At 40.4% G+C, this 25494-nt stretch overlaps 1 protein-coding gene and 1 pseudogene across 1 annotated transcript in view; one reads left to right on the top strand and one right to left on the bottom strand.

Annotated features, from left to right (window-relative positions):
- Positions 1 to 13627, top strand: part of Fhit (fragile histidine triad diadenosine triphosphatase) — a 260531-nt gene extending 246904 nt beyond the window's left edge. Inside the window, exon 4 of the mRNA XM_032918289.1 lies at positions 13427 to 13627. Within this exon, the coding sequence (XP_032774180.1) occupies positions 13427 to 13597 (171 nt within the window). The 3' untranslated portion in view covers positions 13598 to 13627. The remainder of the gene's footprint in view (positions 1 to 13426) is intronic.
- On the bottom strand, positions 9666 to 10273 carry LOC116914021 (annotated as a pseudogene).
- Positions 13628 to 25494: the final 11867 nt, after the last annotated feature.

Below are 25494 nucleotides of genomic sequence, written 5' to 3'. Positions count from 1 at the left end.
GAGAGAGTGTTAAAGTTGCAGTTGCCTTATATCTCTATGGCATATGTTGGTTCTGGGTTGTGAACAGTTATAGGGCGTATATAAAATGAACCAATAGCAAGGAAAGCTTGGCTTCTTTCAAATATTCTGGCTAAAAGGGGAGAAAAGCATTTAAATCCTTGGTGAGAAAGATCTGCTGTCATGCATGGTAAGCTCAGAGTTCCCGCTTGCAGTTGGGGCTTTCTGTCTTCATTAAAGGAGGGTTTTAAAGGAAATAGAAAGGCATTGGGAAAGGTCGGCTCCTAGTGTTTATACAACTCACTCACACTGGCCAGGCTCCTCAAAGGGCGCTGGGACAGCTCGAGTGTTAAATGAATAGATTTGTAGGCATCGGAGATGGTGACTTCCAGTGGGTGAGGAAGAGTTCCAGAGGGTGTGGCTTTGTCACCTGTGGCAGAACCCCATTCTTGTAGAAGGAAGACTAATGACCAATCCAGCTGTGTTGTGAGAAGAGAGGTTTTATGTCAGTCAGGGGTTCTAGTGCCAGCCCCAGGCTAGTGGCTATGGGTGTGGCTCTTGTAGCATTGACCAACGTGCAACAGGCATACAATAGGATGTTTTCCAAGCCTCTTGTATCCTCCTGGCTGTGAGGAGGTCACCACTTGTGCAGACAACTCATCGTTCATCTACTTCTGTGTGTAAATATCCCATTAGCAGGGCCTGATGTTAAGGAGAATGGAAGGTTCACGAAGTAAGCATGTATCCAAGCAGTGGCACTGCCCGTGACTGGAGGTGACACTGAGGGAAGCCCCTTCTTGACTGCCCTCTCTACCTTCAGCTCCCTGGATCTGGAATTGCTGCTTCTGCCCGACTCTGCCTTCTGAGTGCATGGGAAGAGACTAAATAAGAACGAACTGTTCAATCCATGTTCTCTCCGACACTTGTGGCTCACATGCGTGTCTTTTGCCTTCTCTTCAAGACTTGCTCTCTGTGCTCCATTGCTGGCTGTTCGCCCAGTAAGCAGTCCATAGAGCACCTCTTTCCTTCCTCACAGACTCTGCACTTGGCGATTTGTCTTCTCTCTCAACTTAGTGGTCCCTGTCCTCAAAGCACCTTTTCAAGACCACACTGCCTATGTCATTCCCTGCTGCTCTTTCTCATAGAAGTGACTGGCTTGAGTAGCATGGACTATAAAGTATAGGCTTTCCCCCTTCTCTTCCTTGTTATTGCCAAAACAGTACTATAAATCAGATATTTCTCTGCTGCTTATGTTGCATTAAATGTTTCAAGTAACCAAGGGATGGCTGAAAGTATACAGAACAGTATATAAAACAAACAGCGATCATCTTGTCTAAAGTTCAGATTTTCGCCCTATTGGGGTGGAATGAGTTCTAAACTCTTTGTGGGAGAATGAGGGATAATCATACTTGTTAGCTGTCTGCCTACAGCCTCTCAAGGGTGCTAAGTGCTATCTAAACTGCTTACTGTTGGAGTGTGAAATACTACGAACCAGCATAATAATATTTGTTGAATAATGGAGGGGATTCAGCCAAGAACGAGCATCAAACGCATAGGAACAAGGAGTGTTGCAAAACCCCATCTGGGCCAGCTTTTCCAAATGTGTTTTATCTCGAGAACACAGTTGATGCTGCTTAGAATATTGGGTTAAGAAAACATCTGAGGCTGTGTCTACATGCATTATTAGTTGTGAGCTGGTCTGCCTCTCTTGGCTGTGTGTTGGCTTAGCTTCCTGTAGGGCAGACATTCCACCCTCTTAGGAGCGAGTTATCTTGCCTAGGGAGCATGCTTCCAAAGACCCTGTGAGGTGCCTTTGAAAAACTAAGCCATATGTGGCTGAGCAAATATGAAACAAAGTGCTCAAGAGATTCAAAAGGAGGCAGAAATTGGCCCTCTGCCTTTTCCACCCCCTGTTCTAAGTACTGAAGGTTGACATCACTTCAGGATTAAAGCAGAGCACACTCTTGCTCAAATACCAATATCTGAAACACAGGGGGAAAAGGCTTACAGAACATAACTGGCCAAAGAAATTGCTTTTTGAATAAACACTTCCTTCTCCGGAGTTGTGCCATGGCAGACGCCGCTTTTAGAAAGAGTTTCATTTCATTTCTCAGTGAGCATGTTTTTAGAAGCAGAAAGCCCGAGGAAATCAAACTGGTAGAAATCTCTAGTCCCTGTCAGTTCACAAATTTCCCACCCACTGGAAAGCCAGTAGAGCTCAGCCGCCATGGAGCCTGGGGCGAGACATCGACAGTCCATGATTACTTCCCGGGAGCTGCTCTGTGATGCAATTTGGCCCCCAAATGAAGGGGGCTCCAGCTGGCCTTTGGTTCCAGCTTGAATCTATCTGCAAATGTGCTTGTGTTTCCCATGCTGCTGTTCAGCCCATGTGCACAAAAATGTTGACCAAATCAAAATTCCAGAGCGATTAGCAAGGGGTTTAGCTGTCTAGTGGGAGTCAACAAACTTCAACTAAAAAAGAAAAACCAACAACAATAACAAATAAAAAGCCAACAACAAAACTGCTCCAAAATAGCCATGGCATGGGCTGAATTAGTTATATTCCTAGCTGGCTTGAGGGTTCCATTTGGAAAATGGGAACACTGAAGTTTGGTAGTGTGTTGGGAAGGAAATAGCAGTTCGGTGACACATTGGACACCAGAAAGGCTGCTGTTGTCAGAAAGATGGGATGGTGAGGCTACAAAAAGGGATATTACTGTGGCTTATCCATTTCTGCCAGAAATGTAGAAGTGAGACTGGAAGATTTGTACTAAAGTGAATGTTGTCGGAGGCCTGTAATTATTTGAAGAGCAAAGGCCTGCTAATGGATGCAATTGATCTTTTGACCAAACTCTTGCTATGATGGGGTCTTCATGGGAACAGCCAGCCCGGCTGTGATATGAGTCAGTCATGGTCCCACTAAACATGATTTTCCATGTGAAAGAATTTACCAGTGAAGGCATCCTAAAATGAAGGCAAGCCATACTCGATCTGGTCTGCTGATGATTCTCAAGCATGATAAGTTATACATCAGCTCACACAGCTCAGCTCTGGACTTTCTCTCAGCCCTGATATGCTGTAAGAAATTATGTTGACCAGACATGAAGCATCATGGAGGGCCATTGAGTTTTTGTCATATATACATCTCCACATAGCTACAGCGATTACTCTCCTGACAGGTGACTCTGCATGTTTTGGTTGAAACCAGCTCTGTTCAGGACCCAGAGTCACATCCGCTGTTTGTTTGACTACCTCGGACATGATTCTTAGTGGTAACTGCACAATATAGTGTAAGTTGTTTAAGGCAGTGTTTTGATGCCACATGAGCAACCTGAAAGGCCCACTCTTGTTTGTACAGGTTTTATGAGTACATTCTATATTGCCAGAGTGTCCGCGGTTAGCTGAGTAATATCTAGTCCAGAGCTCACAGCGTCTCATCTGCCGCTTTGGTAATTGGTTCAACAATGTGATACTTTAATGTATAATTGGGTAAGCAATTGGACTCTGTTATAGTACAGTGGTTTGGCATAATTATTTTCCAGTGCTGTGGTTTTCCTCATTGATAAATACTTTGGGAGTTACAAATTCTTAAACATCAACACTCTATACTTCTTAAAAGAGGGATGACACTAATTACTAGGGGAGCAGATTCAGCATTCTGGCGCCATAGGCAATACATACACATGAAAAGTATTTCACGAAAGTTATGGTTAAATTAAATCTTTGGCAACTACTAAAATGATGGATGCTCTGATGACGACTGAATTTCTCTATAATCTGATAAATAACTAGCTTTGCCATATCTCCAGTGAGTGAAGACCACAGAGTATCTATGGGATTCATCATCTAAATAGAAAGGAAACAGCAAATGCATTGTTTTAATGAAGAGACATTTGAAGAGCTCAAGGGTTGTAAAGAAAGAGAAACAACAGGCAAAGCCCCAGGTTAAAGTAAGGACTGAGCAGGGCTTAGTCGTCTTACCTGTAACTCTATTAGGCAGGAGTCCAAGGTAGGAGGATGAACCAGGACTACATAGCTAGACCCTGTCTCAAAGCAAAGCAAGACCCAAGAGGTGATTTGTCAGGCCAGGAAGACAGTGCAAAGTGGGTGCTCATATTGGCAAACCTGCCCAGCACTCAGAAAGTCTATTTCTTGTCCACCAGGCAAAGCGTTGAGAGAAGGCACAGGTGGGACCGAGCAAGAAATAAGAGAGCATTGTGGATGCTACAGAGTAGCTTAGTGTCAGGGGAAGATGGCACATGGTTTCTTGAAGACTTTGGCTATTCTTTGACTAGATATAGGCAGAACATCTTTGGGCAAGAAGAGAAGGATTGTCATGCAGGTTTGGGGCAGTTTTTTAGGGGGCCAGGATGCTTGTACTTTATTGACAATTGTCAGGACAGAGAAGAGATCTATAAGGAAAGGTCAAGTCCCTGGCTCACTACCAGCGTAGGTTATAGGGAAGCCAAGCTGATCCCCCAGTCTCATCTCTCATTGTCCTCCTATGGCAGCTACCATAACTTATCCCCTCTAACTCACCCCCAAGCCAATCCTTAGGGGAGGTACTCTGGTCCTTTCACCTCCCTGCTTCTGACTCTGTAGTATCTATTTACTCTGCACACAAACTAAAACCCACACTGTCTAAGCATACTACTTTTCGTAATACATTTTTCAAATTAACTCCTCTTTTCAACTTCAATAAGTGCCCTGCAAAGAGAGCTCAGGTAATTTGCCATAATTGAAAGTGATCTAAACAAAACAGTCTTGTGGCAGATACAGTGACATTCTAGATGGCTTCTCTCCACTGTGTCAGAAGTCATGTTGGTGCCACATTGAGGACATATTGACACTCATTAAGACTGTTTTTCAGTCAATTAGTAGGGGCTAAAACATAACCAAGAAGAGTAGAATTCAAAGCTAGATAATACTTATTTTTAAAGATTAATTATTGTATTATTTTATTTATATGAACATTTTGCCTGCATATATATGTCTGCGAACCACATATCCAACATCCACAGAGGACATAATAGAGTTCAAATCTCCTGCAAATCGAGTTACAGATGGATGAGAGTCACCATGTGGGTGCTGGGAATTGAATCTAGGTCCCCTGCAAGAGCCAAATGCATTTGTAAGCACCCAGAACACCCCCTAGCCTACAAATTCAAAGGTATTTGTAGTTTTATATGTGTAGAACTGGGTCCCATCCCCTGGGCCACTGACATATGTGTCCTAACTTTAAAGGATGGGACAGTCAGGTCCTGGTTAGAAGCTGCCCATGTAAGGATTCAGCTCTAAAGTTGTGGTTAGCTGATGATGGCACATGATACAGGATCCCTGGCTCAGGTAGTGCGTACTTACGGACAGCATTTCCATTGCTCAAAGCAACCCTTTCTCACACGAGGCATTAAACCCACTCCAGATCTCTGTGATGTTTAAAGACAAACTCAGATCTTCACCCTAGGGAACTATTCCCCTTTTCCCAGAACATTTGAATGGGACTTCCCAGTCCATTTTTATCATTCCAGCTCTTATTACATGATGAGTGCACGAATCTGCCTGCCTTGTTGAATAAGTCTTCAGAAGACAAGGGTTTTCAGCTTACTTATCAAGATAGCACTCATAAAGGAGTACAGAGCCTGGGAAAGCATGTGCCTGATAAAGTTAGCTTAGGTAAGCGCAATAACAAGAGAATCATCTTTAAAAAGGAAAGATTAAATTTCCTATTTAAAGCAATTCTTTTCCTTTTAATGATTTATTTATGTTAACTCTTACATAAACAGAAAAACCTGCCCATGGAAATGGTTTATTTAAACTCTTTCTTCTGTTTGTTGTTCTAGAAAACTGATAACCATAAAATAAATCCTTTTATAAGAGCTACCAACTTTCTCTTCAGATACTTGCTTTTTAAGGAACACGTTAAATTGGTTTTCTCCCTTTTGAAGGCAGCTTGACATTTACTCCAGGTTAGTTCCACATTCTACAAAACATTCAAATTACTGTGAATCATTTCTCCTACTGTACTCCATTACAGAACTAGAGAAGCATCAATAGCCAAGACAGCGGGAGCATCCCATGGGGGAATTAATCATTTCCCCATATACCTTGCGATAACACACTCGATGTGCAGGGGAGTCGTGTCAGAATCCACACAGATCAGCACTTCTAGCAGAAATCCTCTTAACACTTCCTTCCCCGAAAATCATTTCAAGCAGATCAAGTAAGATGACTGCAGATACATTAAAAAAAAAAAAAAAAAAACAAAAAAAAAACCAAAAACCTCTTTTCAAAAGTTTTACAGAAGCAGAACTCCCTTGGAGGAACCATCACATATTTCGGGGTGTTGAACAGGAATAAAGACTTTGGTTCAAGTTTTTGAAAACGTTGTCACTTTGCTCCAGACCTTCCATCAAATAACAAAGCATCTGTGAGGAATTTCAACTCTTCTTCTGGCATCAGAGAGAAGAGAACCTTGATGATGAGCGCTGTCACAGCAAGCTGAGTCACATTTAGCTTCTGGGACTTAAGGCAGAGAAGAGAGATGGAGCATTCCAGAACCTCAAATCCCAGTGCAGTCAGAAGTGCTGCTATGCAGTATACCACAGGAATAAAACCCGTGACAACCAAACTGTGACACTCTTGATGACGGGTCACGTTTTGATCTCAGAGATGGTGAAATGTAAAGAAGTATACATTTCGCGACCCATGCACTACAGAGTTACAATGGGGCTCATGATCTGTATAAGATGCCATGCAGTACTAATAGTAGCAATAGAGGTCCATCATGCTATCTTTAAATTTGTTATGTTTGAGCAACCTGCTCCCACATTGGTCCACATCTAAATAGGTTTGGGAACAACAGCTTACCAGCTGCAGTTCAGAGTTTTCCGGTGGCAACTTTTTAAGGGCCCTCTAAGGTGAGTTACCATATCACATATGGAAGCCCTTTTAAATTGGATTTCAGAGAAGCGAAAACACGTAGAGATGGGAAAATGGCTGTGAGTAAAGTGTTTGATGCATAGCATGATGATTGAGTTTGGTTCCCAACACCGGGGGGAAAGCTTGGCATTGCACTATGTCACTGTACTCTCTGACTCCAGCATCTTGTCTGGTGAGCCAGTCTAGTTGAATCAGTGAGCTTCAAATTCAGTGAGACACTGTTAGACAATACAGTGATAATGGAAGATAGCTGGCATTGACCACCAGGCTTCCCCATATGTACAAAAAAAAGGACACACCTGTGCACTCACATATGTACACACACACACACACACACACACACACACACACACTCAATTTTTAGTATAAGTGTGTTCCTAGATTATTCATGAAATGTTGCTTTGTCAAATAATTAACTGAATGTCTTACTAACGATAAATGGACCAAACGTGGCAAGTGTGCTCTAAGGAGACTTTGGGTCGCCTTTGACCTTCCCATGTGTTTTTGATTTGCTTCCTGTAATAAATCTGTGTTAATAACTTACTCCCTCCTTGTCAACCAAGAAGCTAGGGATTACTGTGCACAGTTATAGAACTGAAGGATCTAAGTTCTATGTCATTCTATGAATTAATCAACAAGGACTTCACCTCTGCCTATAACTTTTTTTTTTTTTTTTGGCTGAGGTAGATAGGGCCACAAAATGGGTACCACTAAGAAGCCATGAGAGTAGGTGTCCTACTCTTGGAAGCAACTTGCTGACGTGGTCAATGGTCACTTGTGAGAACAGTTATCTAACCTAACATTGATAATAAGAATAGCAACACCTAGAAGTCACAAGTACTTTCTATGCCAGGCACTGGTGACAAGTCTTCTCTGGCTTTCCTTTTACAAGGAGGGAAACTGAGGTAGAGGAATTTGTTTCTGATACAGTTAAATCATAGACTATTGGTATTGGCTGGTTTTATGTGTTAACTTGACACAAGCTGAAGTTATCACAGAGAAAGGAGCCTCAGTTGCAAAACTGCCTCCATGAGATCCAGCTGTAAGGCCTTTTTTCAAATAGTGATCAAGCAGGGAAGACCCAGCCCATTGTGGGTGGTGCTATCCCTGGGCTGGTAGTTTTGGGTTCTATAAAAAAGCAAGCTGAGTAAGCCAGGGAAAGCAAGCCAGTGACTAATATCTCTCCATGGATTCTGCATCAGCTCCTGCTTCCTGCCCTGTGTGAGTTCTAGTCGTGACTTTCTTTAGTGATGAGCAATGACTTGGAAGCGTAAGCTGAATAAACCCTTTCCTCCCTAACTTGCTTTTTGGTCATGACGTTTGTGCTGGAATAGAATCCCTGACTAAGACACTATTGTCTTGGATAGGGTTTTCTTGCTGTGAAGTGACATCATGACCATGGCAACTCTTATAAAGGATATTTAGTTGGAACTGGCTTACAGTTCAGAAGCTACAGTCCATTATTCTCAAGGCAGGAAGCATGGCAGCATGCAGGCAGACATAGCACTAGAGGAGCCAAGAGTTCTAGATATTGATCATCAGGCAGCAGAAGGAGACTGTGTTCCATAATGGGTGTAGCTTGAGCATAGGAGACCTTCAAGCCTGCCCCTACAATGACACACTTCCTCCAAAGAGGCCACACCTAATAGTGTCACTCACTGTGACCAAGCCTTCAAACACATGGGGATCATTCCTGCCCAGACCACAATTCTGCTTTATTGACCTGGGGAACCCTTGTTAGATACTCCTTAAATAATATACTCTCTTCCATAACTTTTCTGTTGTTTGTTTGAGACAGGGTCTCTCTGCGTAGCCCTGACTGTCCTGGAACCCACAGAGATCCACCTGCCTCTGCCCCCCAAATTAAAGGCATGCCTGGCTAACATAAGACCATTTCTGTGTGAAATCTAGGTGACCTCCACCCAGCTCCTACCCATTTGGTAATCCTAGAGCATTAGAAATCAACCATTTAGTATCTATTTTTCATGTGTGGGTGCCTTTGACTACAGAAAACACCAGTCCCTGGCACTGGAGGGACAGATAGGACATTGGGTATGATAGTTAAGTAGGCATTTATTGACTTTCCCTTCTTGCATCCTACTCTGGAAATTCATCTACAAATGAAACTCCCCCCACTATGGCTCATACAAGGCAAACCTGCCTTTTGGGTAAACTACTGCTGAAGATCATGGAGCTCATTTTTTTTTTTTTCTTTTAATAAAAAAAATTGTATTTACTTAGAAGCATTCAGGATGTCAACAAAACAGCTGCAATTTTTTTTGCAATTACAGAGTGGTATTCAGTTAACAGAACAACAATTATCTTTGTATAAGCTGCATCAGAGACAACTGAAGATGGAAAAAATAAAAAGAAAACCAAGAGAAAAAAAAAGAGAGAGAAAAACAAAAAGAAAAAAAAAACAAACTACTGTCCCCATATATAACTAATTTGTGCTGTGCACCAACAAGAACCTGCTTTAATTTCCATGCCAATTTACAGACCCCAGACTGTACCAGGCAAGGTTAGTGGCTATTGAAAATACCACCAGGACAGGGCTATCTAAAGACACATTCGGTAGTGTGTTAACTATACAAAAAAAGACACTGTACTGTTTAAGAACAAATCTTACACAGCCTTACATTTCAATTTTTTTCTTTAAAAGGAGTGAGTTGTGTACAGGGTGAGTTGTGTGCTTTATAGACAAGAAAAAAAACTGTGCTAGAACCAACTTATTCATCATCATCATCTTCTTCATCTTCATCTTCCTCTCTTCCTCGTCTTCCTTCTTTTTCTTGCTCTTCTCCGCCTTGACCACCCCCTTTTTCGCTGCATCAGGTTTTCCTTTAGTTCTGTAGGCAGCGATATCCTTCTCATACTTCTCCTTCAGCTGGTTGGCCTTCTTCTCATAGGGCTGCTTGTCATCCGCAGCAGTGTTGTTCCACAGCTCTCCTAGTTTCTTTGCAACATCACCAATGGATAAGCCAGGATGCTCGCCTGTGATTTTTGGGCAGTACTCAGAACAGAAGAAGAAGAAGGCCAAAGGAGGCCTCTTTGGTGCATTGGGGTCCTTGAACTTCCTTTTGGTCTCCCCTTTGGGGGGGATGTAGGTTTTCATCTCTCTTTCATAATGAGCCTTGTCAGCCTTTGCCATATCTTCAAATTTCCCCTTTTCTTTAGCAGACACGGTCTTCCACCTCTCTGAACACTTCTTGGAGAACTCTGAGAAGTTGACAGACGCATCCAGGCGCCTCTTCTTGTGCTCCTCCCGGCAGGTTTGCACAAAGAATGCATATGAGGACATTTTGCCTCTCGGCTTCTTAGGATCTCCTTTGCCCATGTTTAGTTGATTTTCCTCCGCGAAGCACAGAGTCGCTCAGTGCCGGTCTGGCTCTCGCTTGCCCCAGCACTGTCTCTATGGAGCTCAATGTACTGCCGGAGCTCTGCTTCTTAGCCTGGTAACAGATCATTGCCACCACAGTCTAGGGTTGCCTCAGATTCTTTTTGCAAACTTCTGCAGGTTTAAATTTCCTAGTCTCTATCTTGACTCTTCTAAGGAACAAATGTTGCTGCCCTCCCAGGCTGTCCCAAGCTTCCTAGTCCCTACTAGTGCAACCTCCGGTACTAGTTACCATGATCAAGCTACTTAGACAAATCTTGCCTTCCAGATGTCCCTTTGATTTACAGTAAGCAAGAGTAAAGTACTCGCCAGTGGGGTTTGCAAAGGACAGATGCAATGCAGTTTGAAAGGACACGAGCAGTAGGCTTAGAGATAGATAAGTCAGAGTGGGCCCTGGATCCATGGGCGTTATCTGTGGATTCAAGCAACCACCGATCAAAAATGGCAGAAAACAAATGGCATCTCCACTGACCACAAGCAGAATAACTGTTTTTACATCATTTGTGCTGTATTGGGATTTGTAGATAATTTACATGAGGGAACATATGTCAGATGATATGCAAAGGTTATAGGAAAATGGATACATTTTATATCTAAGACTTGAACAACTCTGGATTTTGGTACCCTAGGAAAAGTTTCTGTCACCATGGATACAAGTTGACAGCCATACTTCTGTTCATATAAGTGCCCTTACCAACATTCAAAGATCTCTTTCCTGTAAAAGTTCAATTTTTTTACTTTTGTTTTCTTTTCGAAATCTCTAAACATTGAGTCAGAATCCTTGGTGTGTCTTTTAAGGTTTCTCTAGTAAGTTCACCGATAATTCGGGGTTCAGCTGTTTTACAGAAAATCGCAAGCTTCCAACTAGAGTCTTCAAAAGTTTTACTGATAAGAGTCATGTCCAACAGGACTCTGCGAACATGTTTAGTTTGTGCTATTGGTTTCCTAGATCCTGTAAATAATGTCTAAGTACTGCCATCTGTAAGGCATATGATACCAACAGAAGGGTGCCTAATAACCAGGAAGCATTAACGTTCTTAGCCTCTAAATTATTTGTAATCAGCTGGTATGGTCTGTGTTGACAAGGCTGCTTTAAGCTTGATTTCTGTGTCTTCCTATAGCAATGCCACAGTGGGAAGGCCATCTTCTCTAGCTCCTTATCTTCCACATCAAACTGTTAGAAGATGGATTTATAACAGACCTAAAGGTACTAGGAAAATGAAAATTAGTTCTTGGGTAGAATAGCAATCCCATTTGACTTGCCCGTAGCAACTGTGTCATATCTGCTTCTATGAACAAGGAAATGACTTCTTAATGTACTTTTCTTCCACTAAGAAGAATTAAATCTGTGTGGCAAAATGGAAAACCAGTATGCTGGCAGCCAAATTCTGAAAGGAAGATCCATGACCCTCATAAAGATATTTGTGGTCTAGTTCTATGCTAATGAGCCTCATTTAAGCTCAGACTTGCTCAGTGTGGAAATATAGCCCTGCTGGAGAGCAAGGATATCTTTCCCACACTGTGTTGCCTTCCACATCAAAGTCACCCTGAGATAAATGGGGGAAATTCTCTGTCTGTTGCAGGCTGCCGAGGTAGAGTTTCTGTAGTAGGATGAGGTATTGGAGGGCCAAGAAAATGAGTATTGCTAGTTTAGTTGGAAATTTTTATTTATTAGTATTGTGTATATTGTATGTAGTTGGGGTTAGTGGATCCACACATGCGTGTGGAGGTCAGAGGACAACTGTGTGGAGTGATTGTCCCCTTTCATTTTACCATAGTTTCCATGATCAGCTTGCCAAGTTTCTACCTTATTCTTTGAAACTACATGTTTTGTTGAGCTTGCGAGGTTCTTTTCAAAGTATCCATGTTCAAATGTAAACAGTAGCTATAGAATCGCCCATTTGTGTAGATTGTCCAAGATTAAGAAATAAATATGGTTAGGGACGATGCTGGCACCTAGCATTTCTTACCTAGGTAAGTAAATGAATTTCCTCCAGGGCAAATGGAATTAGGTAATGTCTGCCTACCTATGGGAGGCTGTAAGGGTTGTGTGTGAGGTAACGACCACCAGAGACATTGCCCTCGATATCATAAGTGTTGGCCACCATCAGCAGCACTATTGAAGAATCCAAGTCACAGTAACACAAATCACAACCCTGTGCATCTGTGAACAAGCCTCACTGATAACTTATCACTGCACTTGAAGGACAGGATTGGTCACAAAGCTGAAATACAATAGAAGATTAAACTCAACTGAAAACCTACTCAGATAGAATGGACATATGTTCACTGTATACAGAGATGTTACATACATAGTTGTAAATATATATATGTAAAATATATGTACATATATGTGAATATGTGAATATATACTTATACACAGAGATACATATACAGAGAATGGTCTAAGGAGGAACTGAATTACCTAAGTTATTAATATTCTACACTATTTTCTCATAGTTTCTATTACAGCAGGTGCACTTAGATTCAAAAACCTGCCACTTCTAGAAAAACAAACTAGAAAAAAAAAAAACCTGATAATGAAAAATGTATTCATTCATAGTGTTGGCAAACTTGAGTGTCTAGATTCAGAATTTCTTCCAGTCACAGTACTTACAATTCCTTGGGGCTCATAAAAGACAGTGAAAGCCAGACAGAGTGGTAGGTAAACTGTAGCCCAGAATGGAGGAAGTCGGGATGGCTGGAGACAAGGCACAACTGCAGTCGAGAAAATCAATAACTGAACAGTGCCTGGCAAGCAGAAAGAGCCACGGAGGCTGTGGTGAATGGTGGGACATCATTCTCACCAGCCTCCCACACTACCCAGCCTCACTCTGTCACAGGTTCATCAGGCAAGCAGAAGGCGGCAACGGCCCCAGTGCAGCCGAGCCTTGTGATTCTCTTAGAGAAGCAAGAAATGTCAAACCTTACGTGAAACTCTTTATTTTTGAAATTGGGCAATTAATGTAATTAAGATACACCTACAGGCCTCTAATTTGCAAATTATTTTCACTCTTCCTCTCTCCCGCAACATTATTAAAAGGAAATCTCGCGGACTCTTTAATAAGCCTATTCCATTTTCTTTCTCCAAAGCTTCAAAAACATGACAGGGAAGAAGAGGACTCGCCAGCCTTTTGGAGATCTGAGGAGGAGATGGCTGCAGAGGCAGAAGCTCTGAGGGCCTACTTTCAGGTAAACATTGTAAAAGTAACTTTTATCCTCCTGTTGCAGTTGTGTGGGAGACTGACTGCCTTGGTCTGCTAACTGAGGCCTAGTCCTGGAAGCTTCTACTCTCCACACAATCTTATCTAGGCTTAGAATGATTTCAGCCTCTGAGACCTGCTGTTGAATAAGCTTAGCCTTTCTAATTCTCTCTGAACTCTGGCTGGCTGGTTTAACAAAGCTCTTCTGGCTCGAACTCCTCTCCACACTGACTGACTGATTCATTCTGGCCTTTGTCTATGCCTCTGAACTGCTCTGCTTAGCCTCAAAGTAACTCCAGCAATCTTTCCTCATCTTCTGGCTCCGTCTCATTCTCAGGCTCATTCTGTCTTTTCTTGTGTCTAGCTTGTTCTCTCTTCAACCTGTCTCTGTAAAACTCTCCTGATAAAACCGCCTCTGTTTCCCTCTCTGTGCTGCTCTCCTCTCCCTCTCAATCCTACTGCTCTCCACAAACTACTGTGTTCCTGTACTGTTTGTCTCTCCCTTAGGGAGCTTCCCTTTTCCCTCGCTCTTGAGAGTTGGGCATATCCTATTCTGTGAAATCTTTCTCTGATTCATCACTTTCTCTGCAGCTCAATTGGATATCATTTTCAAACATGGGTGCTTCCTTCTACAAACTAACGTTATCTTCATTGTTTGTGACTAAAGGTGCTATGGGGATGTGTCTGTTTTCCAGCCAGAGGGATGTGCCTCACCCTAGAAATAGGTTTAAATATACTGTAACAAAACATCAAATATTCCACCTTCGCCCAGGCCTCCTGATGAGCCTCAGGAAAGCAAAAACAATGGCTGGGAAGGACAGAAACATAGCAAGGGGACTACAAAAACCCTTGAAAACTGTGAGGAAAAACTTTGACCCATATAGGACTTGCCCACATCTTAGCACTGTAGGAATGGGCAGGAGGCTGAAGGGAAAGTCCTGAGATTTCCAAGTTCTTATGACCTGGAATAACGAATTAGACCAGGAGCCTTTGGTGAATGGTAGAGATAGGGGTAACTTATAATAAAGAGAGCACTTGGGAGTGAGCAAGAGGGCAAGAGAGCTGGGGAGACTCTAGGCTCTAATGTGCTCAGCTAGGAGAGTGGTGAGCTTTTATGGGCCATCTGTATAACGTCACCTCTCTGGGATTTAGAGATTGTTCACATAACTCTTACTACTGTGTATTGTTAAAATTGTTTTACTTAATTGATGATCTCTCCTTATACTTTATAAATTAACTTTTAGTGTATATGTCGAACAAAGTACATAGAGGATTTAGCACTATCCCTTGTTTGAGGCATCTACTGGGGGTCTTGGACAGAATCCCCTGCAGGTTAAGAGAAAACTGTTGTATACTGCTTTGATATGAATGCAAACAAGTTCAAAGACTTGCATTAACTGACCATTCTCTCCCAGCCTTACTTCTAAAATGCTTTAATTACTCAGTGACCCAGCGTGCCTTCCCCTCTAGTGTCCTGTGGCCAGTACTTGAAGTTTGGGCTAATATCAGACTAGGAAGGGCACACTGAGGCCTCCTTCCAAGTGTGCCCAGGTGGTTTTCTCCATCACAGAAAACACTGAGAGAGAGAGTAAGGAATTAGCTGAGAGGGAGATTTACTCAAGGGTTAAGAGAAGAAATTTAGGAATTTAGGAAAGAAAGGTATTTACCTTTCTTTCTCTTTCTGTGATTTTGGAATGGTTTAGATTTTTTTCTTTTTTTCTTTTTTTTAAACCTTTTCTTTTGCAAAATTCTATGTAATTTTTGGATATGTACAGACACCAGCAAGCAGTTTTACAAGGCCAATGACAGGATGGTCACAAAGCAGAGGCTACTTGGCATCATCAGTAGGCCATGTTGCTGGAAGTCATTATGGTAGTCTACATTATACCCTACAGGTGGTCTCTGCATGCGCTGAGTCAGAATGCCGTTGCCTTATACAGTGACCTTTCCTTCTGTTCACCTACTATTCTGTCTAAGGAGAAAGGGTTGATAATGAACACCAGCCTATGGGAATGACTAATCACTGTTTTCTATTCCATTCCTCTTCAGAAGTCTGGTGTGTCACTTTGGAATGCTCTGTTGAAATGAAGGTCCCACATCTTCAGGCTCAATTTATTAGGCTGAAATTGTTTTGTTTTGTTTTGTTTTTCTACCTTCCTGTTCAATGGGTATTTTCAGGTAGAGGCAAGAAAGGTCTAGGCTTTTGCAGTGCTCTTTGTGGTCTACATCAGAATGGGTCATCTACATGCATTAAGATTTTAACTTCTAACACAGAATTCTTACATGCTTCTTACCTGCTTCTGTGAGAGTCCTGAATTTACCTATCTTCCAAGTGAATTCATTTAACTAGTAACTCTTGCCAGAAAGACATTAGTCCTAGGCAGTCATACAAACCATTGGGCACCATGCCTATTCATTGTTTTAATTAACTAAAACTTGCACCTCTTTTTAATGGGTCTTTGTTCAGACAAAATAAATGGCCTGTTTGGGAAGCCTGATATTGGTACTGAGACCAGAAAAAAAAAATAACAGTGGCTACTGTTACTGATATGAACAGGTGGACCTTAAACAGAGGGTCTTCAAATTTTACCAATTGAATTGCCACAACTTGCAATACAAAGGGACTAAATATACTTCCCTCAAGACATTTGGTCCTTAGCTTAATTCCTTTGCTTATTTGATACTGGCCTTTTCATTTTCAAATTCTATCTTTATACTGGATTTGTTTATAGTGATATCTAGATTAATGATGCACCATTTGGATTTACCTAGATTTAAGAAACTATGTTTTGTTTATGTAAAATTAAGATGACCTTGGCTTCACCAGGCTTTCCTGATAAAACTGTCAGTAGTATGTCTGCCTTGGGCAGGGTGACTTGAAGGACTTAAGAGGCATAGCCAGAGATGGGACAGGGATTGGGAAAGAGATGACAATCATAAAGAGTTACTGAGAAGGCACAGGAAATGTCCTATTATTATAAAACCCAAGCTCAACCACGGTAATTTTTTCCTGATTTCAGTGGTTTAGAAGCGGCAGGATTCACAATGTCAACGTGACAGTTGAGCTCAGGGGCATCATTCTTAGCTATCACATTGCTCACCACCCCAGCAACTTCGTATTTCCTTCACCAGCTCCTATGGTGGCCCTCAAGATGTCCTTCATGCCCTTCTAGCAACCCCTCTGGTTTCCTTGGAGAGAGCACTTTTTCCTGCTGAGTTCCTTTGCCTGTCTCTCTGTCACCCTGTGCACCAAAGTAGGAACCAACGAGAACCCTGATTTCACAAGTGATTGGGCCCAGTTATGAACCAAATCAGCAAGTAGTTTTCAGGTCAAAGGTGCTGATTCTCACAAGGATGCTTTCCTTCCTTGTTACCCTCCCGTCTGACTGTGGGCCCAAGCAATATGACCTCGGGTGGGTCCAGTCTACATTGCTCCTTCCCTTTCCTTATAATCTCTCTTGCCTTTTGGATCTCCTGGGGTACTGCGGGCTTGTTATTTCCTCAATTCGCTTTTTGCATTACAGTGCATTTATCTTAAGCTGGGTAGCCTTGCCTCAGTGTAAGAACGAACACTGTTTCTAATTAGAAGTATAAAAATAAACAGAAAACAGATACAGTGCTTAGGAAATGCCCGCTCTCTGTAGTCGCTCACCTAAAACTACCAAGACTGAGCTTCATTCTGTCTTATAGAACATGAGGCCAGGCTCTCTTCAGCTTAAATTCCATCACCAAACTAAAACCCTGAAATTGTCTACTTGATCTATTTAGAAACATTGAAATAAAAATCATCTTTCAGAGATTTAAATGTTATTCCCACCACTGGAAAATGAACAGTGAAGATCAGAATTCAAACTGAATGCCAGCTGACCAAGCTCTCAGCATGTGGAGAAGATAAGGGGCATGGGAGAAAACAGGATCCCATTTGACCCTGCCAACCAGAACGCAACTAGGTCACCATTTCTTTGGAAATCACAAAAAGCAAGCAGTACTTTTGCTGTGCCAGTGAAATCAGAAATGTACTGGTTGGTGCGTACAGCTCTGTCTTGATGACTGCCTGACCGATCCCTGATGAGACGGGGCTACTTTGGTTCCAGGACGTCAGTGCCTCCTCTCTACCTCTGTGGCTTTATGCATTGGCTTTCTGTACACTAAGCTGATTTCCAGGATGGACTTTGTGACATCTTAGTCTCTCTAAATCACGTTAGATGACAGTGGATCTGCATCTCCTATCTTAACCTTGCCTGCTTTTGAGAGTGTGATGATCCTCTATGTAGGTATTTAACACTTAGATTTGCTCCCTCTCTAACTTTAATTCAACACAGTGTGTCCCAGCGGGACATCATGCTGTCATGGCCAACTCCCCACTGGAACCAAGGGATCTGTCTCTGTTGTAAGATATGCGAACATCACCTCCCAACTTGCATAGGAGTTGAAAGCAAGACAGGTTTCTACAGAGGGTTGTGTCAGTGAGATCCTTGGTAATTCATCACACTCTCTTCAGGGCGTGCCATTATGCTATAGATAATTGGCTGTCTCTCATTTACTTAGAACAATACAGCGCAATTTCAAAGTAAATAAGTCAGTCCCAAACAGCATTATTAGTAATTACAGATGTCAAGAGAGATTTTGGTACCAGAGGTTTTTTTTAAACCACTATAGTTTCAGTCACTGGACAGTCGCTCATAGTTATGGCAGCAAAGGCAAACAAGTTCTGTCTGGTTGTCTCATACGCTAGTCTATAAATTTTGCCTCTTAAAATCTACCCCAGTAGTCATAGAGAGGGTCTACATTTTACATGAACAGATTCCAGTGAGAAAGACTCAAGGGATTCTTGAAAGAAAATTTGGGGAAAGAGGTGGTCTTGAAGTTCAGCTTGAGGTATTTAGTCTGGATCCCCAAGGGGAGGAACTCCCATTAACAGGAATGAAACTAGAGATGGTGCCTCCCTTCAGACTGAAGATATGTAAATAATGTTTATCCTTCATTTTGCCAGGACAAGACACAATGATTTAAAATGAGCAAGAAAAGAGAATTTTTACTTTTTTCTCTAGTTCTTGTTTCTGTTGGACGATGCACCCCCTTCTCCCTTTGTGTTGTATTTCTATAATGTGTTTTCAATTGCAAGGACATAAAGATAAACATAACCAAGTCCCCAGGGCTTGAGAATGATAATACATAGAATCATCTGGAAGTAATCAAGTATAATGTCCCATGAAATGACTTATCCAGAACACCAAGTTGGTCACTCTTTTAAGTTATTAGAGCTGTCCATAAAACAGTCTACCCCAATATTCAAAATAGGCTTCTATGTTTGGTTTATTATTTTTCTGGGTTCCTACTTGGCCCATATAGTTTAGGTAAAGATATTCCTGAGGCCACTAATGGCTAAATGTTCTTAGATAAGAGTGAGGGTAAGGGGTAGACATTTCTACCAAGCTATATGTCTGCCCGTAATAGAAATGGCTAGTATCACAGGTTAATTTTTATCCCTGTGAATTTTACAACAGCACAGGCCACCAACAGGAAATGTTTTCAGGAAAGTATGACCCCAAAATAACGATGACTTTCAGGCTGAAGAGATGGCTCAATGCTTAAGTACACTTGCTGCTTTTCCAGAGGAACTAAGTTGGTTTCCCAACAACTCACAAACAGTTCTAACTCCAGCTTCATGGGATCTAGCATCCCTTTCTACTCTCCATGGGTAGATACACACACACACGAGAGAGAGAGAGAGAGAGAGAGAGAGAGAGAGAGACAGAGAGAGAGAGAGAGAGACAGAGAGACAGAGAGAGACAGAGAGAGAGAGAGAGAGAGAGAGAACAAACCTTTAAAAACAGAGTTTTAAGGCTTTTTATTTGCATCTAGTAAAATGGGGATATAGTAAAACGTAGCTTTCCATCTCTGTCTCCAGAAATGGATGGCTGCACTTTAGTCAGCATACTCCACTATGTTGTAAAACCTCCGCAAATAAATCTGTTCAGTCACTAGGCTTTTCTTTCTCTACTCGTTTCTCTCACCTCTGACAGTCTTCTCCTTCCAGTGTCTGAATTTTGTCTTCCCCTGCCTCCTTCCTTTCTAGCGAAAGACAGAGACTTCTAGAGAGCATGGGAGGTTAATCTGAAGGAAGGCAATGGAAATTCACGTTAATAATCCTTGACCTCGTCACATAATAATAGCTAATGTTCATTCACTTCACCTGTTCCAATGCCTACAGTGTGCCTCGGCCGCCTCTTCATAGTAATTGCTACATCATTTTGACATGCACGAACATCGCTCAAGTTATCACATCACTGCTCAACTTGGATTATCCATGCTAGACTCACCAGCAAAAGTAATGCCTTCTGGTTTTAACTCTTCTCCAGTGAGCTAAAATATAGCTCAGTATATTCAGTTCATGACTTGTAGGTATTGGAAACTGAATATTTTATCTATGAAATTGTCCTCTGCCCTATAAGTATGGAGAAGAGAAATGGTTCAGCTGTATAACTAGTAAATTTCAACCTCAACCCAAACAACCCTAGTGTAATTTCTCATCTTGGAAATTGAGGCAGGGCAGACTTTCTAAAACAGAATAGAAGCAATGCAATAACAATTATAGGAATAGGCCCATGTTTTTATGTAACCATGCTCTTCAAGAGATGAATCCCTGCTTCTCCTCCTTTTTCTTCCTCCACCTCTCTGATCTGACCTGGATCTTTTGGTTTCACATTATTAGTACCATAGAGCAAATATTTATGCTTCTATAGAAACCTCCTGCAAATGTTTTAGAAACAAAAGTAAGAAAGTCTAATGGCAGTTAATTACTCTTCTAAGGCAAATGTATATTGGTCTTACACTTTACATGGAACTTTCTAGAAAATGATTTGAAACAAAAAGGCTGATACAATGAACATCATAGTTATAATGTGTGCCCGCCTGTCCCTGCCTACTCTAAATCCAAACTCTTGTTTTCACCAAGTGAATAAAACCATTCCAGGCACTCTGAGATGAAAATTGAAAGTCTTCGGGATCATACCAAGTGGTTTTAAGTTTCGGTTTTTGTTTGCAGTGAAATATTAACTATATCACTTTGCTCTTCTGTTGATTACACGGATAGGGAAAGCACAGCACATGCTCCCTGGAGCTGTTATAAGAAGAATGAAGCAGTAACGTTGGGATCTATTGTGACAATGCTGTAGGTCATAGTTTTCCTATTATTTAACATGAGTCCTAGTATTATCTCCTATTATTTTGAAGAATACAAATTATCAGTGTGGTTAAATCATGAGAAATTTAAATAGTAAATACTAGAAACTACAGAGGGGAGAAGTCTTTGGACTACCGAAAAGGCAAAGAAAAATAATGACTCGTGCTTCTCTTACTAAATCAAACTACCATTGGAGATATTACTGGAGATACCAACATATCAAAATTGTACACGGCTGAGAGAAGACAGGAATCCAGAGAAGCGAGCCAGCATTTGGGCTGTTCTTCCATACTAAAGGTTTGCACGACCTGCATAAATTTCGGGGGAAAGATTTAGAGGTTGCCCATGATAGAGGTTTTACGAAGCCTCCACAGGGGAGTAGGATGCCAAATATCTAGAAGTATTGATCCTTGGAGTAAGAGTGAGTTAGATATCACCCATTCATTATACTAACTTCAGCCCAACATCAAATTACCAGGATATCTGAAAAAAAAGCTCTATCCTGAAAAGTAAATTAAAATAATATCAAAGTTCTATTCCTTTAACTTCTTGAAAGAAAAATCTTCCTGGAAGACTATAAGATCAGTGTAAGGTCTTCTACCATTTTTTTTTTTCCAAATAGAATACTCAGCATGTATGTCTGTGTACTAATACATAAGCATACCAAAAAATGTCAGGAACCAAGTTGCCACACCCTGCCCCTAAATTCATATACTAAGGTACTTTGTAGTGGTATTCCATGGTGGTTTGTTGGCAGGTAACTAAGTGAAGATGTCATCATGAACGCGTGCCCTCTATGATGGATTTCGTAGCCTTATAAGATGATTTGAATTTAACTTGCCTCTCTGTGATCATTTGAGAAGGTAACAAGAAGGAGGTAACTTCTGGACAAGAGAGACAGCCTCAGGTTAAGGCAGCCTTGCTGTTGGGCCAACCTATCCTTCAGAACTGTGGAAAATGGATTTCCATTGTTTAAGCCTCCCAGGTCATAGTACCTTCTTACAAATAATTGACCAATGGTGGTTTAAATAAAAGTTGGAATTGTCATATGTAGATGATAATGTAACTGTTTACAGATTAAAAAGTGTAGAATGCTTTAGTTTAGGTTTTTTTAATTAGGCATAAAGCTGAAATCTATTTTAAAAAAATCACAGATGTTACAAAGGGTTTTTTTTTTCCCAGTTTCAACTCTTTCATAGATTTTTTTTTTCATGGTGGATAAGTGAATTCAACTTTCTGGGTGTTGAAGTAGCAAAAACAATAAAAATAAATAAGTAGCATGTAATTGCTTGTGAAAGTATAAAATGCTAAGTGAAGCCCCGTGGCTTTGGGATGGCATTTTGTCTACGTAGACACTCTTTTAGAGAATTTGGAACAGGGCAAGGGTTTTGAGTGGAGTAATGCTATTGTGTTGCTGTGATACCCTGTAACGTAGGCAAGAAAAGGTCTATTTTGATTAATGATTCCAGAGAGATGATGGCTATTGTGTCATGGAATTAATGGCAACAGGAGGCAGGAACAGCCATCTTTTTGATAGAATTTTCACTTATAAACAGTCAGAAAAAGGTACCAGGACGTAGAGCAAGGCTATAAACACTCAAAGCCAGCTGATCCATTTAGCATGCTCTATAACCTTTCTAGACAGTGTCATCAACTGGGACCAAGCATCCTAATTCTGGAGCTCTGGGGGACATTTCATATTCTAAGAATTCTAAAAAATGTCTATGAAATTCAAGATGCATCTTTAAAACCAATGCTGTGATAATTTCACATGTGAACTAAAGTCTTAACGTTTTATAATAAAATGAAAGTAAGAGAAAGATAAGGGAAGTGAAAGTTCTTTGTGAAAGGCATAATGATGACTTTCAAACTAGAAAATTCTTAAGCAGTGGAAATATGTTTTTCAAATAAAATTTCACAAAACACCTCCAAAACTCTCAGATGATGTGAGAAAGTACTAAGTAGAATTATTATAAAACTACACAAAAAAGTACAATAGCATAATGGAGTATATTTAGTGCTACATTTCTCATGAACAAGGGAGTTAGTCAACTAAACCATCAGTCATGTGAAAGTAATGGTATGAACCATAGTGAAATAGAGAGACAAAGAAGAGAAAATACAAATATAATGAAAAAGTTCAATATATTTATTTAGAAATCCATAAGATCCAGAATTTTAGTGGAAATTATATTTTAGGAGATAATGTCTGAGAAATTTCCCAAACTCTAGGGTAAATGCTATGTACTGGTTCATACAAGTAATCTAAGCTGTAAGGATGTGGAGATAAGAGAACCATTTGACCATAGATATTCCAGACCACCTAGGCAATGTTGGGAGGTCCTATTCCAAAAGAAGGACTGCCAGGGCTTTAGCGCACTCAACAGAGTTCTGGCTGAGCATACACACAGTGCAGGCTTTGATCCTAATGACGTATAAAACCAGGTATAGTGGCACACCCTGGCAAACCTCAAAATGAGGGTCAGAAGTCCAAAAGTATCCTAAGATGCATGGTTGGTTTCAAGTTACCTAGATATCTCTCTCTCTCTCTCTCTCTCTCTCTCTCTCTCTCTCTCTCTCTCTCCTCCCCACCCCCCGCCTCTGTCTTTCTGTCTCTCTTCCTTACTCCCTCTCCCTCCTTCTCTCCCCCACTCCAGATGTGTGTGTAAAGTCCAAAAATTCAAGAACATACCCAAGCCATAGTAGGAAAAGAAGGAGAATCCATATGAAGGCATATAATAATAAAATTGCAGCAAAGTATAAGAAAGCTTTCAGACTTAAGAAATGCATATTTTCAAAGACAAACATAACAACAAAAACAAAAAAAAAACTATGAGAATCGGTAGATCAGGGTATTTAAGTAGCCAAGAGAAAGTAACTGGCAAGCTAGAGCGTTACATATCCACAAAGTTCATGTATTCTTCACAAATACTACAATTTAGATCTTCAATGTTCCCTAATGCCTTGGCGCATGTTTAAGGACTGGTCTCATTCTGGCACACTTGGAAGGTGACAGAAACCAAGAACTGAGTACAGTAAGATGTCTTAGTTCATCTTCCTGAAGAGAACTATGGAATCATGGTCTTCATCTTCCACTGGTTGCAATGGAGATAGTTCTGTTCCTTTAAAATGATCTCTACCCATAAGTCCAAACACAAGATGGCCAGTTGACTATGGACTAAACCCATGAGCCTAAATGAAACTTTTCTCTCCATGAGTTGGTTATCTCAGATATTTGGTGGGAAGCGAACAATAGATGAGGATGAAATAATCTCTTTTTTCTGACAAACCTGAGAGACTTCATCATCAATATATATATATATATATATATGTATATATATACATACATACATACACACACATATATATATGTATACATATATATATATACATACATATATATTTTAAAGGAATTACAAAACAAAGTAAAAAACTATTCTGAGCTGAATGGAAATAAAATTTGTAGACAACTAAGTAAGCATTTAGAGGTAATTTTCTTTTAATTATGACTTAATGCATTTGTTGAATAAAATAACAGCTGAAAGGTATTATAGAAACCATTCTGAATAGTTAGAGAACCATGAAATTATACAAAAGGAGATAATAGAGATTAACAATACAATGGCAAACGCATATATAATCAAATAAAAAGATCAAGAAGGTCAAATCCTGATTCTTTAAAAAAATAAAAAAAGAAATCACCAAGGAAATCCAATGTTAAAAATAAAAAGACAAAAAAAAATAAATAAAAAGACAAACTCCTGTATATTTAGTGCAGTTGCTAAAAAGAGTAAGAGAGTATATGGAGTAACACCAGGGCATGACATTTAAAATTTTGGATTAAATAGTCATAGAAAAATAGGAATGATCCAATGTCCACAAGATAAAAAAGATTATATGAATAGTTTGAGAATGATTAGAGAACTCAAGCTGCTTTCCAACAAACATGTTGTAAGGCCCAGACAAATTTATTGGTCTAACCTGCCATGCATGAGAGAATGAAGAAGGGATGGGAAGGAAAGAAAAATTCTGAGTTAACCTGCAAACCAACCAGAAGTACAGAAAGAAAATGTTCATCTTAACGGTACTTGGAAAAGATGACGTGCTCGTGATACCAGATAGATGTGGGACAGACCCACATGGGTTATGTGTTCATACAGTTATCAAGAGGACAATATTAGTGATCAGTATGACTTCTGCATTGTAGTACAGTGTTAATTAATGCCATCCCTCAGATTAGTCAAAGAGAAAATGAGAGGATCAGCTCAGGAGATGCGGATTAAATTGTCAATCAAAATACCATCTACATAAATGCTGAAGCTTTGGTACAACCATAAGGGAATTCATAAGTAATGATGAAAGGTTGTCAATCAAGGATTGATAATGACATCACAATGATCATTGTTGGCATTTGTACTTTGAAATGTACTCAAGGTGCCAGTACACAATAAAGGAGAAGAAATGAGAGATGAATAAAGCTGTCATTATTTGTGGGCAATATGATGATATACTCACAAACTCCCAATATGGAGAATTTATTAGAATTAATCAATAGATTTAGAAGGATCTCTAAACATAAAAATAATATATGCAGTTTCAATTTCTCTATACTCACAGCTAGAATGGAAAATGTTTTAATTTGACATGTATATTAATGTAAAAAATTATACATGTAGAAAGATATGCAATCTTCTAGTTAAAAACATACAAAATGTTAAGAGGCATCAAAGATTAATTAAATAAACAAAGAGATTAATGACTGGTTTTTACAA

Source organism: Rattus rattus, chromosome 12 (assembly GCF_011064425.1).
Source record: "Rattus rattus isolate New Zealand chromosome 12, Rrattus_CSIRO_v1, whole genome shotgun sequence".
Lineage (NCBI taxonomy): Eukaryota > Metazoa > Chordata > Mammalia > Rodentia > Muridae > Rattus > Rattus rattus.
The sequence above is the reverse complement of the archived record's forward strand: the minus strand, read 5'-3'. Positions and strand labels throughout refer to the sequence as shown.